The sequence below is a fragment of the Coniophora puteana genome, assembly GCF_000271625.1.
Source record: "Coniophora puteana RWD-64-598 SS2 unplaced genomic scaffold CONPUscaffold_1, whole genome shotgun sequence".
Classification (NCBI taxonomy): domain Eukaryota; kingdom Fungi; phylum Basidiomycota; class Agaricomycetes; order Boletales; family Coniophoraceae; genus Coniophora; species Coniophora puteana.
The window spans coordinates 3917346-3929442 of record NW_006913053.1 but is presented as its reverse complement, the minus strand read 5'-3'; the positions used below and the strand labels follow the sequence as shown (position 1 = coordinate 3929442).

General features: G+C 51.3%; 4 protein-coding genes across 4 annotated transcripts; 2 read left to right on the top strand and 2 right to left on the bottom strand.

Annotated features, from left to right (window-relative positions):
• Positions 1–1291: 1291 nt before the first annotated feature.
• On the bottom strand, positions 1292–5323 carry CONPUDRAFT_161853 (uncharacterized protein; the record flags this gene model as incomplete). Its single annotated transcript, XM_007765628.1, has 7 exons — positions 1292–2073; positions 2146–2410; positions 2478–3240; positions 3639–3703; positions 3740–4200; positions 4252–4525; positions 4588–5323. 7 exons carry the CDS (start codon positions 5321–5323, stop codon positions 1515–1517), a joined length of 3123 nt encoding a protein of 1040 aa, XP_007763818.1. The 3' UTR covers positions 1292–1514.
• A 408-nt stretch (positions 5324–5731) lies between these two features.
• CONPUDRAFT_161852 (alcohol dehydrogenase GroES domain protein) lies at positions 5732–7742 on the top strand. Its single transcript, XM_007765627.1, has 12 exons — positions 5732–6031; positions 6087–6106; positions 6167–6283; positions 6336–6410; positions 6475–6559; positions 6622–6706; positions 6761–6815; positions 6873–6921; positions 6975–7003; positions 7054–7358; positions 7419–7574; positions 7627–7742. The coding sequence occupies exons 2-12, from the start codon at positions 6099–6101 to the stop codon at positions 7647–7649; spliced, it is 987 nt and encodes a 328-aa protein (XP_007763817.1). The 5' UTR covers positions 5732–6031; positions 6087–6098; the 3' UTR covers positions 7650–7742.
• On the bottom strand, positions 7707–9614 carry CONPUDRAFT_161851 (uncharacterized protein). The gene is made up of 4 exons (XM_007765626.1): positions 8852–9614; positions 8513–8783; positions 7938–8450; positions 7707–7880 (listed from the first exon to the last, which is right to left on the bottom strand). Exons 1-4 carry the CDS (start codon positions 9597–9599, stop codon positions 7847–7849), a joined length of 1566 nt encoding a protein of 521 aa, XP_007763816.1. The 5' UTR covers positions 9600–9614; the 3' UTR covers positions 7707–7846.
• Positions 9615–9773: 159 nt separating this feature from the next.
• On the top strand, positions 9774–11586 carry CONPUDRAFT_161850 (uncharacterized protein; the record flags this gene model as incomplete). The annotated part of the gene is made up of 5 exons (XM_007765625.1): positions 9774–10037; positions 10099–10130; positions 10190–10563; positions 10628–10895; positions 10957–11586. The coding sequence occupies 5 exons, from the start codon at positions 9774–9776 to the stop codon at positions 11504–11506; spliced, it is 1488 nt and encodes a 495-aa protein (XP_007763815.1). The 3' UTR covers positions 11507–11586.
• Positions 11587–12097: the final 511 nt, after the last annotated feature.

Here is a 12097-nt window from a genome sequence, read left to right as displayed (position 1 = left end):
ACAGTTTCCCGTATAGTTAACCTTCTTACCGTTATTCGTTTGGTTCTGTTTGGCTTTCGCGTTGGACTGGAGGGCCGCTTGATCCACCCGCTTTGAATGCTCCTATGCGTAACACTGAGGCCCCTCACGATGAATTGATGTGTAATAAAACAGTAGGCTACTTAGAAAGCTTTCTTGGCGTCTTATTCACTTTACAGTCTCCTGTGCTATACCGCTGCTGCGCATGCCTGCTTTTCGTCAGCAGACCCCGACTTCAAGTCATCTAGGCCCTCCTTTGGTTTCCTGTTAAATGCCACTACCCCTTGATTGATGAAGTTTGCCAGCCATCCTAATCCGGCTCTGCATTTAATCTGTCGAAAGCTCCTTTCCTAATCCTAACACAAGAACCCTCTGTACGTGTACGTGAAGCCCCTGGGGTTTCCTGTATACAAGGAGGCCTGTCCCCGCATTAAATCGCCATCCGCTGGTCTCCTCCTGCATCTACCCCTACTCCTCGTGATAACGTCTGTGCGCCGTTCTCCCCATCAGCATGTGTATAATGTAGTTCGTAGCCACTGTTGAGCGCTGAATTCGTGTCAAATATTGTCCAGCCGCCATGCCTCCCCCAACCATTATGCTTCGTGTCCACCCTGTCAACTTTGTCGCTGTTAACTGCTATTTACAATTCTTTTAGTACATATTCCCTATGTAATACCGTATGAAATGCGTCTCTGCGCACTAATTTCTGTTGGTATGTCCAATAATATCGCATACACATTTACACAAATCAATAAGTTGGTTGCGAGCAGAGGTGTGTTTTTATTAACGCCTGAGCCATATTGGTGAAGCTAGTATGCCTTGGTTCTGACGTGTTGTCAGCCCGTGTGCCTTTGACTCCGATAAGCCATCACACACACTTGACTTGCACTGAAAGGGTTCGAAAAAAAGAGCAATCCCAATTTCCGATAAGCTTGAAACGCCGTATGTAGTATATACCCTGAAAGCATGTAAGACGTCCAACAGAAATAATGTTGATTAAATCGTTTGAAAAGCTGGCATGTAATCTTATAGTTGTATCCAGCTTGGCCATTGACAGATCTCCCCATTCACAATAAAGGAGTACCTTTCTGAACACGTATAAGTTTTGGCTTGCGTTCTGGATTTCACACGCACTTGCCCGCTGTCATCGTCAACACAAGCTTCTTTACGAACAAACTTTTACAGATTGTTAGTTACTCCTTGACTTGGAACCGTTGCGCTTCCTGTGTCCCTGTATAACTAGATATTGATGTACTAAAATAACGTGTTCCCTACCCCTTGCCGTCTAAATGCCGGAGAGCAGCGGAGGCGTGTCTTGAGATATCATACCGAGGGCGCTCCGGGGTCGGGCCCACCAGCGTTACTTACTAAGTGTCGATTAGCTTTTTCGACACGTCTACTACTGTATTAACCAAACCCAAGCATCCTCAAGATACTGATAAAGTGCTTTCTTTACTGAGTCCAAGGTTGAAACCTGCTCAGGCTGCCCCCCTGCCTTACTCGTCGTCCCAAGCCATATGTCTCTCGGCTTCCAAGAATTTGTACAGTTCTTCCGGATAGTATACTTCACCAATACGCATGCCTCTATACCGCTCCTCGGCGCCTTCCACCGATAAATCCGCCTCCAGCAACTCCACCTGCGCCTTCACATCGACTTCGTACTCCTCACTGAGTTGCTGTATGATGTTGTCTCTTGTAATACCCGACCGTGCGCTGCTTTCACGCATTGCATCCATGAGGCACTCCGCGAGAACATCGATCCCCGTGCGGTCCGCATCCGTAGCAACCAGAGCTCGGGTAGCCCTGAACAACGCCTTCTTGCCGTCGTCATGCGTGAATGATACTTTCAAAGGATGTGTAAAACCGTCAGTCGCAAGGCTGGTGCGAGATTTGAAGAGGAAGTAGTCAACATCGGGCTCCGCCCTTTGTAGCTGCATTTGCAAGAGGAGTGACAACGAGCGTTTGTACTCCGCCCGACCTTCCTGCACGCGCTTGAAGACCTTCTCCTTTCCACAATGGACCTTGTGATCAGGCCAGTCCTCCCGCTGACATTCTCTGTAGTCGCAATGGCCCCAACATTCAGTATGCTGAAGACTTAGGGATGGTTGATATGCAGGGGTTACGCACTTGGAGCAGTAGTAGTACTCGATCTTCAGTTTCTGCTTGCAAGCACCACATACAAGAAAGCGGACATTGTCACCCACTTCTCCAGGCGTGCGGTCACAAGTCTCGCAGTGCTGTCCCGTTCGACTCTGGAGATTCCTCGCAGACAGGATATCCGCCATCCCGCTGCCAGCGTTGAAGATGACTCGAGGGACTGCAGAGTTGTTCTCCCACATGTCATGAAACCAGGCGTGATGGAGTGCTTGTGAGGAGCGCCAGACGAACTGGTCTGAGTAGAGGGGTATGAAGTTAGTACGAGGTTTCTATCGATAATCGAGTAGAACCATCCTTCTTACCAATGAAGTCCCGCCGATAGCAGGTGTAGAGTTCGTAGAGAAGGGTGGTATTCGGATGAAGTTCGGGCGGCATGGATTCTTGCTCCAGTGCGGCGGTCCACCACTCCGTCTGCACCATCCTGTCCCGCTCGGATACTCCTGGGGCCTCTTGCGGGTCAGATAGCGCCGTCTCAAAGTACCAGTCGTAGAAATCAAAGAGCTCGAGCCCTCGTCGCTTCAATAGCGATGCACCAATGATTTCGGGACATAAAGCGCGGGCATCTTGACCTAGCACGCAGATCCAGCATGCCTCCTCGATGGACTTGAATACAATATCGCGGCGTTTGTCTTTGCTGATGAGCGTGAACCAGACCTTGGGGCTGTGTCCAGCTGGTCGCGGAGGATTGTTGAACACGGCCCTGGTGTTTCTCGACATCATCCGGTGGTTGGAGGCCGTAGACGACCGAACGGTGCTCACGAAATCGTAGTCCTCTTGGATTAGCGGTCTGCTCACTTGGGCGCCGTTGTGAACCCATATGGTCGCCAGAAAGATCTTCTCCGCCGGAATCGTGTCCGCTTCAAGCTGCTTGACGCCCTTGTCCCAGTCACGGACCCACTTGTCCCGGTTAACGCGTACGTCGGTGACTGGGAAACCACGGTCCTTGTTGGCCCACACAGATTCATTATTGTCTAGGCGATACGCGTTTCCTGGAAGCTGGGAGATAGCAGCAATATCCTGAGTCTGTTTAACGGCTAAGAAAGTCCGCTCGCTAACGTCGATCGTCTATCATTACTGTCAGATAGTATCCTAGGAACAGACGAGAAGAATGAACTTTCCTCAAACATTGCGGATCGTTTGAAACCTCAGTTGGAACACCGCTGCAAACTCGCACCCACGTTTTTAAACGACTGCCGCACAAGCCGCGCTGCAACAGGTTCCGTCCAGACCTCAACTCATCATAGCGACACTCCCACCCGTACACCGTTCACGCTCGGTCAAACATTATTCACCATTCCATCTACAGGAGCTCAGACACACGAAAGTATGGTTCCTAACAAACTGCAAGCAGCGCAACCAAGTAGTGATGCCATCAACCATGGTCCTCATCCAACGAATCTGATATCTCCCGCTCCGTCGATCCTGGCACCAACCCGTCCCGTTGCTCTTCTTCGGCCGCCTACCTTATAATCTTCATTTTCCTCCTCCTCCGTATCCTCGCAATTCTCCTGGTGCACATCCTCCTTCTCTTTTTCCTTTGAGATGCTCTACATGATCCTCATACCGCCATACCGAGTCTCGTCGCCTTCCATCGCCAGCTCCGCCTCTAGTGCCTCCAGTCGTGACCTCACGTCGACCTCGTACTCTTCTGTGAGCTGTTGTAGGATGCTCTCCCTGCTGAGGCCTGAGTCGACCAGATCTTCTTCGAGTGTATCCACCAGACACTTGGCTATGATGTCCAGACCATCTCGCTCCGCGTCCAGGATGGCCAAGGCTCGTTTCTCCCTGAAGAGCTCCCTTTTGTCATCGTCCACGAAAGCTACCTTGAAAGGAAGGATGTCGGGCTTGGGAGAGCCACGCTTGAAAAGGAAGTAATCGGCATTCTCGTCTTGGCACTGCAGGGAGAGCTGGAGCACGAGGGCAACCGACCACTTGTACTCCTGTCGACCTTCCTCTCGGCTTTTGGACACCTTCTCTTTTCCACAGCAGACCTTGTGCTGAGGCCAGTCAAGTCGCTGACATTCCCTAAGCAAGCGTCAGCAAGCGTTGGCGTATGATGCGAGATACTGGCCTTACTTGGAACAGTAAAAGTACTCGAACTTGAGCTGGCGTTTGCAGGCGCCGCAAACGAGGAAGCGGGCACCACTACCCATCTCTTCGGCGCTACACTCGCAGTACTCGCAACGCAGCACCGCTCGGTCCTTGTGCAGTTTCCTCGCAGAGACGAGTTCGTGAACGTCGTAATTGTGCCCCAGGTTTAAGATCAGCCTAGGTATTGCAGTGCGGTTGTTAAACAGATCGTCGCCCAAAGCGAGGTAGAGGATCTGGGACGATCTCCAGATAAACTGGTCTAGCGGAAAAAAGTAAGCCCACGGACAATGCAGTTTTACGACCACAAGCGTCAACACTTACCTATGAAGTCTCTCCGAAAACACGTGTAAAGATCGTAGAGAAAGGTCAGGGTCTCTTGCGCGAGAGGTGGACTGGCCACAAGAGTCGACGCTCTGGACCACCACTCGGTTTGGACCATAGCATCCTTCCCAGGTTCGTATTGCTTAGACGAAATGGCTTCAAAGTAGCGGTCGTAGAAGTCGAAGAGCTCGGACCCGTGTTGCCTCATCATCGCAGAGATGAGTATTTCAGGGCAGAGCATGCGAGCGTCCTGACCGAAGATACTGAACCAGCACGCTTGCTCAACCGCCTCGTCGAGAATTCCGCGCCTCTTCTTGGCACTGATAAGCATAAACCAGTCTTTGGCGGGAAGGCGAGCGAACATAGGGTTATCGAAAACGCTCCTGAGAAACTCGGCGCGCTGTTGATGATTTGCATCCGTGCACAACCGGACTCTGCGCAGCATGTCGTAGTCCGAACGTTCGACCTTCTTCCCATGGTACGACTGGGAGTGGAACTCCAGGGCTGTGATGAAGACCGGCACCACTGATCCTGCACTTTTTTCGATCCCTTTGTCCCAGTCACGAACCCATTTTGCGCGGTCGACCCGAACATTGGCGACCGGAAAGCCCTTGACCTTGTTCGCCCAGGCAGATCGATCGTTGTCCACTCTGTACGCGTTGTTGGGGTCCCTCTGGACGTCGTCGAAGCTATGGGTTCCGTGGTTGAACATAATCTTTCCGGGAACGAAGGCCATTGGAGAAGTCGGTGAGATGGGCGAAGGAAAGAAAGCAGGATTTGATCTCCGTCGTGTTTGAGGTTCAATAACGCCATTTTTTCCCTCCTCAACTGCCGAGACGGCTTTGCCACGTCGTGCTGGAGAACGTCATTGATGATCTTCACCTGGCTTAGTCTCGTTCACAGTCATTGATCAATCAATGAGGCGAGTCGCGCGCGCGGCGCGTCAATCTATATAAACTCCGAACCTCTCAAGTCGCGCCTTGGTCTGTTTGTTGCCCTCTGAGTGTTACGCTCACCTCACAAAACTATGGCATTGACAAGCAGCGGTATCCGGTCACACGAATGTCTGACAGCTTTCTCTCTCTTTCTCTCACATTACAGAATTGCCGGAACAACCGTCGCCGATTGCACTTGCCATAACAATCCAAGAATAGGTGACGAACGCGTGTGCTCGACGGATAAAAGGCCTTAGCTGGCTCCATTCTCAGAGTAGTCAGCTGATTCTCACTCAGGTCATGTTCACATCATATACACACTCACGGTTCGTCCTACCGCGGGTGGGTGCAGCATTTCTCTGTCTCCACTATCTTCATTGCCGCCAGGAGCAAGCCACAGGCTCTGCGACTTCGCAAGCATGAAAGCTGCCAGGTACTACGGCCCTCAGGATATCCGCATCGAAGATATACCCGAACCTCAGGTTGGCGCTGGTCAAGTCAAGATTAAGGTGGGACGCTGTCGACAGGCCCCTCTCAGACCTTGAAGCTAACGACTTTCTGAAGATTGCATGGTGAATGACCTTGTCCGAAACCATCTACGCCTAGAGTGTCAGCGTCCAATCTTCTGAGCCGCATTATTGCAGGAACGGGATCTGCGGGTCCGACCTCCACATGTACCTTCATGTACTATCAGGAGTGCCAACCCTCACAGAGCCCGACAAGCTGACGGGCGAGACACTACCCATTACGATGGGTCATGAGTACGTTTTTCTTCGGAGCAGTACCTGAAACACCACCGATAATTTTGATCAGGATGTCTGGAACAATCGTGGACATTGGTGGAGACGTAGATCCACAACTCTTCCCCATTGGTAGCGGGGCCGTCGTGTAAGTCGCGCCATAATTACCTTCGTGCGCAATAGTCATCCTTACAATGTACTCAACATGGCAGTGAGCCGGTATTGTCATGCATGAAGGCTACCTGTAACATGTGTGTGTCAGGAACCAGGAACCTTTGTCCGGATGTCAACTTCATCGTGAGTACCTGTCATCCCTCGAGGCTTGTATCATTTTATCTAACCGTATTTTGCCTGTACAGGGCGTTGGCGGACGCGGCGGTGGTTTGGCGGAGTACATTGTGGTAGATGCGTACCATGTCCATCCACTGCCCCACGGATTTCCTCGTAACCATTTCATCCTGGTTTTTGATGTGAGCTACGTACTGACACACTTCGAAGTTGACGTGGCAGCCTTGCTGGAGCCCCTTGCTGTTGCAAGCCGTGCGGTCAGAAGGTGAGAGATCTTCAGCAGTACTGGCGTAATAATTTAGTTAAGTGGTGAACTACATAGGAGCGGATTCAAGTCCTCCGACACAATACTCATCAGCGGAGGAGGTCCTGTAAGTACCACACGTTCCGAATCATCCGACGTGACCAATAAAAAGGGTTCTAGATTGGTATTCTTATACTCAAAGTCCTAAGGTCTGTCGGTCATACTCAACTAAGAGAACTACTTCGACGGTCACACGCAGGTCTACCGAACCAGACACGATCATCGTTATCTCCGAACCATCTGAGACGCGTCGTCGAACAGCTCTTGAGCATGGATGCACGTCTGTTATAGACCCCTCCAGAGTAGATGCCGTGTTGGCATCGCAAGAACTGACCCAAGGCATTGGATATGACATCGCCTTTGACGCAGCTGGCGCTCAAGCCGCTCTCGATGCTAACATCAGCAGCCTCCGCACGGGTGGGAAGCTAATTCTAGTGGCGTTGTGGCCAGGACCGCCTCGCCTCAACGTGAATTTGTGCCTCACAAAGGAGCTAACTATTATTCGTAAATTTCTCGCCTTAATTTATCTCCTTATGCTGATCAGAGCTCCGCTCATGGATTCAGACTCGAACGCATATAGCGGCGAGCATCCGGGCCTCATCAAATCCGTAGCCGATGGCAGAATATCTGGCTTGGACAAGCTGATCACAGCGAGAGTTGCGCTAGAAGATGTAGTAGACAAAGGCATGCAAGCTCTCGTTCGCGAGAAGGATTCGCATGGTGGGTTTGCATGTGCTGCAACTTCGGAATTGTTACTCATACAGACTGACAGTGAAGATTTTGATTCATCCATGAGAAGGCCGCCAAGGCGATGAGTCACGTTTCTGAGGAAAGTGTATAGTATAAATATGGGTGCTGCGTATGGTTCTTCGGGGACGCGAAATAAACGCTTTGAAGCCGACATCGTTATTCATACACGCGGCATAACTTAGTGGTCTCGGATGAGTATACGCTTCCTAAAGCCGAATGGGTATCTGACTGAAACTAAGAGACTACGATATGGCGGACTCAGGTGTCATATCAGCCCTGGAAGGACAATATTATAACGAGTTTCACGAAGCATAAAATGTCGAAGGTACTCACTGCTCTGATAACTCGACCTCCTCTTTAGCCTCCTCTTTGTCGTGTCCAATAATCACCATACCGCTATACCGGTCTTCGTTGCATTGCATCGCTAGGTCCGCCTCCAGCGCCTCCAGCTGCGACCTCACATCTACCTCGTATTCCTCGCAAAGTTGCTGGATGACGTTGTCCTTGGTAATACCTGAATCAGTCGTATCCCCTGGCAGCGCATCTACTAGACACTTCGCGAGGACGTCGAGGCCGACTCGATCAGCATCCATCGCAACCATGGCACGCTTATCTCTGAACATCGCTCTCTTTTCTTCGTCATGCAGGAAAGCGACTTTGTAGCCTTTTGGAGCGCTGACCTGGAAGATGAAGTAGTCGGCGTCGTCATAGTGTTTCTGGAACTCCAACTGAAGAAGCAGGCCGAGCGATTGCGTGTACTCCGGTCGTCCTTCGTCACGGCCTTTGGACACCTTCTCCTTTCCGCAGTGTACCTTGTGTCGGGGCCAGTCTGACCTCTGACATTCTCTATAAATGCGTCCGCGATTAGCGCATACAACGAACTGAAGAAATGAAGGGACAAAACACACTTTGAGCAATAGTGATACTCGAAGTTGAGCTGACGTTTGCATCCGCCGCAGATAAGGAACTTGACATTTTCGCCCACATCTTCCGGGCAACGCTCACAGTTTTCGCACCGGCGACCTGCACGGCTTCTGATTTCTTTTCTCACAGCCAAGAGATTCTGTACGCCTTGTGGCCCAGCCATCCAGATCAAGCGAGGTACGAAAGAGTCACTTTGCGACATGTTGTCGACACAAGCCTTGAGCACGGCCTTCTGAGAGTAGAGCACAAACTGATCTAATGCGTGATTGCAAGCATTGCGCTGGGTAAGTCAAAGCGAGAGATCGACAGACAGGAAATCTCACCGAGGAACTCGAGCCGAAGGTATGTGTATATCTGGTACAGCACTCTGTAGTTCTCGTGTTGGCTGCGTGGACAATCGCTATCTTCTGGCCGTCGCGCGCTCCACCACCAGTCGGTGTGAAGCATACTTCTTCGCGTCGGATCGTCTTCTTTGTAAGAGCTCATGTTCTCCATGTATCGGTCACAGAAATCAAAGAGCTCTATCCCTCGTCGCTTCAGAAGTGCCGTACTGTTGATCTCGGGACAAAACGCGCGGGAGTCTTGACCAAATGCGGTGCACCAGCAAGCGTTCTCGAAGCCTTGATCAAGCGTCTCTCGCCGTTTCTCCGCGCTGACGAGCATAAACCAGTCCCTGAAGCTACACTGCTTGTTCTGGGGTAAGCTATAGAGCTCCTTGAGCAGCCCCATGGTCACTTGATGGCTTCTGTGCGCTCTGAGCTTCGCTGCGCGGAGGATTTCGCGTTCTGAGCGACCGGGTCTCTTTCCGACTGTTGAAGGATGACGGTAAACCGAAGTCCACATCACAACCTCAGATGCGGGCTTCGTTGCGACATTCTCGACACCCTTGTCCCAATCGCGGACCCATTTTGAGCGATCGATGCGTACGTCGGCAGCAGGGAAGCCGTGATTCTTATTCGCCCAAGCTGAGAGCTCGTTGTCGAAGAGATACGCGAGGTCGGGGTCCTTTGAGCGTCCATAGGCCTCTGGAAGCAAATCAGAGATGCTGAGATCGTCCATTTCACCGCTCATGAGGATATGTCTGAAGATGAAGTGGGGGTCGGCCTCAGAGTTTATGATGGACGGAACGAGAGAGAGGGTTGTGGCTGTACATGGGCTTGTCCCCTTCACTCGGCGCCTATATGGAGTCAATTTAACTTTATCACGCGTAGATTTTTCCGGTGCAACTCTACGTCCCATTCCTCCATGGCAGACGCTGTCAGCGCTGCTCCCTCAGCTACCACGGAAGTAGAGAGATTCATAGCAGCCAAATCTGCAGCAGCGCTTGAAGAATTCTACGCGAAAAGTAGAAGAGATGTCCTTGCGGCCCAACAAGATCCTACAGCAGCAAATCGACTAGACAACAATGCTTCTGTCTGGGCAAACAAGGAGGGCGGCTTCCCCGTGGCCGATGCTGGGATCGACCGTGTGCAGTGGGCCAGTGACTGGGACAGGGGTCTGGAGCAAATCGTAAGCTCACTTACGAGGGTCTTCACACACATCGCAAGCGGTCGCCATGCGTCTCATTTAGCTGGCGGCATCCGTTCAAGGGACTACAATGAAGTGCGCGACCTCCGCCTTGAGTTCGACCGCAAACGAAGATAAGTGATAACGGGGCTCAGGGAGCTCTTCAACACCTCGCAATACGAAGACTGCAGCCCGAAGGACTGGTTCATGCTCGTTGGCGACGAGCGACGGCGCGAGGTTCTCAGCCTTGCCATCGAGGATACGTGCTGGTGTTCCGTCCTCGGTCAAGATGCTCGCGCTCTTTGCCTGGAGATCAATAGTACTTCTCTCCTGAGGCGACGGGGACTCGAGCTTTTCGCATTCCACGACCGCTACATCGAGTCGGCTTCATCGACTTCTACCGGCAGGGATATGGTTCGGAGTAAATGGTGGTCCAGTGCGCTACGACTGGACGATGTCCCGCAGGTACAGCATGCTGGATATCGGTACACATATGATCTGTATACGGTCACCCGAAGCTACTTCCTGTGTACGTCTCTCTGCTCTTTTATCAAACTCTCTAGTTGACTGAAACGTCAATGGTTCCTTGGTAGTCCAATTTACTTGGCTCTCATGGCAGCACATTCTCGGTGCCTGGATGAGGGATATGCAGGGCCAATCAATGGTATCCCGCCTGATCTGGAACGCTGGTCCCAAGGGCATCCAGGAGATGATCTCCATGCGGAAGGAAGCAAAAAACGGAGCAGGTCAGCGCTGCGAACGGTGCGACCGCACGCCCGAGGGCTTTGCTGCCGATGTGCGGTTCCTCATCTGCGGTGCGTGCAAACGCGGACTCAACTTCACTTACCACTATTGCTCCAAGTGCGTCTCATCTCGCGCTTCCTACCGTCGCACGTCGCGTATTCGTACTAACGTTATCCAGAGCGTGCCAGAAAGCGGACTGGCCCACGCACAAGCTCGCCTGCGGAAAAGAGAAGATCTCCAAGGCACGCGCAGAGGGTCGCCCGGAGTACAAGCGCTCGTTCAACTTGCTTCTTCAGCTAGCCATGCAGACTAAGGAGCCGAGCGCCGACTACCTCCTGTTCAAGCTCGATAGATCATTCTCTGCGAGTGCAACCCCGTACAAAGTGGTATTCCCGGACGACGACAGCAGCCAAGAGAAGCGCGCGCTCTTCAAGCAGAAACGCGACCTGGCGACCATCGACGCGGACCGAACGGGTCTCGATATTGTCGCGAAGTGCCTTGTGAACGCTCTCGCAGCGGATTCTTGTTCATCGGGTATCACGCAGGAGCAGATCGTTCGGCAGCTCACGGACGAGTACGAAGTGGATGTGCGGTCGCGCTTGGAAAAGTTGCAGGCGGATTTGGCGATAGAGGGCGACGAGCAGCGGTATGTCGGAATGGTGATACAAGGCAATATTGATCTCCACGAGTGGTCCATCCCGTTTCGTATGAGCGAAGAGCAAGGGTGAAGTAAGCTAGACGAAGGCGAGCGGTAATTTATAGTACTTAGCCTATCTTCGACATCTTCGCGACACAATCTTATACTAACCACCACTTATACACTGCAAAAATTTCACCATAACTTGTGCCCATTTACTTTAAATAACTGGCCCAGTTAGTTAAAATAACTTTATCATAACTTGCCGGGATTTATCCGGGTGTGGATACACATTGTATTTTAAATGATATTTGACAGGTTATGCTAAAGGTGGGACACGCAGTTTTGACAGCTATCTTAAATTGTAGTTTCTCACGGCTGTCAGCCATGTCATTGCTCATCTGTTTATTTTAAATAAAATGGAGTTAACATAAATGCGGATAAACTCCGCATTTGGATGACAACAATCAAAGTCTGGCCCATGATGGTCAGAAACCAGATAATGACCTGGCAATGACTAATCATATGCCGGTCAATGGCCAATCAATGGCCAATCAATGGCCAGTCATTTGCCAGTCAATGGCGGGTTAATGGCGGGTTAATGGCCAATCAATGGCTGGTCATCAAATTTTATGTGCAATAAAACCAACTTATTTACTCTAAATGATCAGACTAATTACCA

Excerpts from the sequence above, each read along its gene's own strand:
- CONPUDRAFT_161851 (XM_007765626.1), bottom strand. The coding sequence starts at position 9,599 with ATGAGCGGTGAAATGGACGATCTCAGCATCTCTGATTTGCTTCCAGAG. Across the intron at positions 8,784-8,851 it reads CCTTCGGCTCGAGTTCCTCG|ATCAGTTTGTGCTCTACTCT; the intron begins GTGAGATTTCCT and ends ATCACGCATTAG. Across the intron at positions 7,881-7,937 it reads GAGGTCGAGTTATCAGAGCA|GGCTGATATGACACCTGAGT; the intron begins GTGAGTACCTTC and ends TTGTCCTTCCAG.
- CONPUDRAFT_161852 (XM_007765627.1), top strand. Across the intron at positions 6,284-6,335 it reads CCCATTACGATGGGTCATGA|GATGTCTGGAACAATCGTGG; the intron begins GTACGTTTTTCT and ends AATTTTGATCAG. Across the intron at positions 6,922-6,974 it reads TCATCAGCGGAGGAGGTCCT|ATTGGTATTCTTATACTCAA; the intron begins GTAAGTACCACA and ends AAAGGGTTCTAG.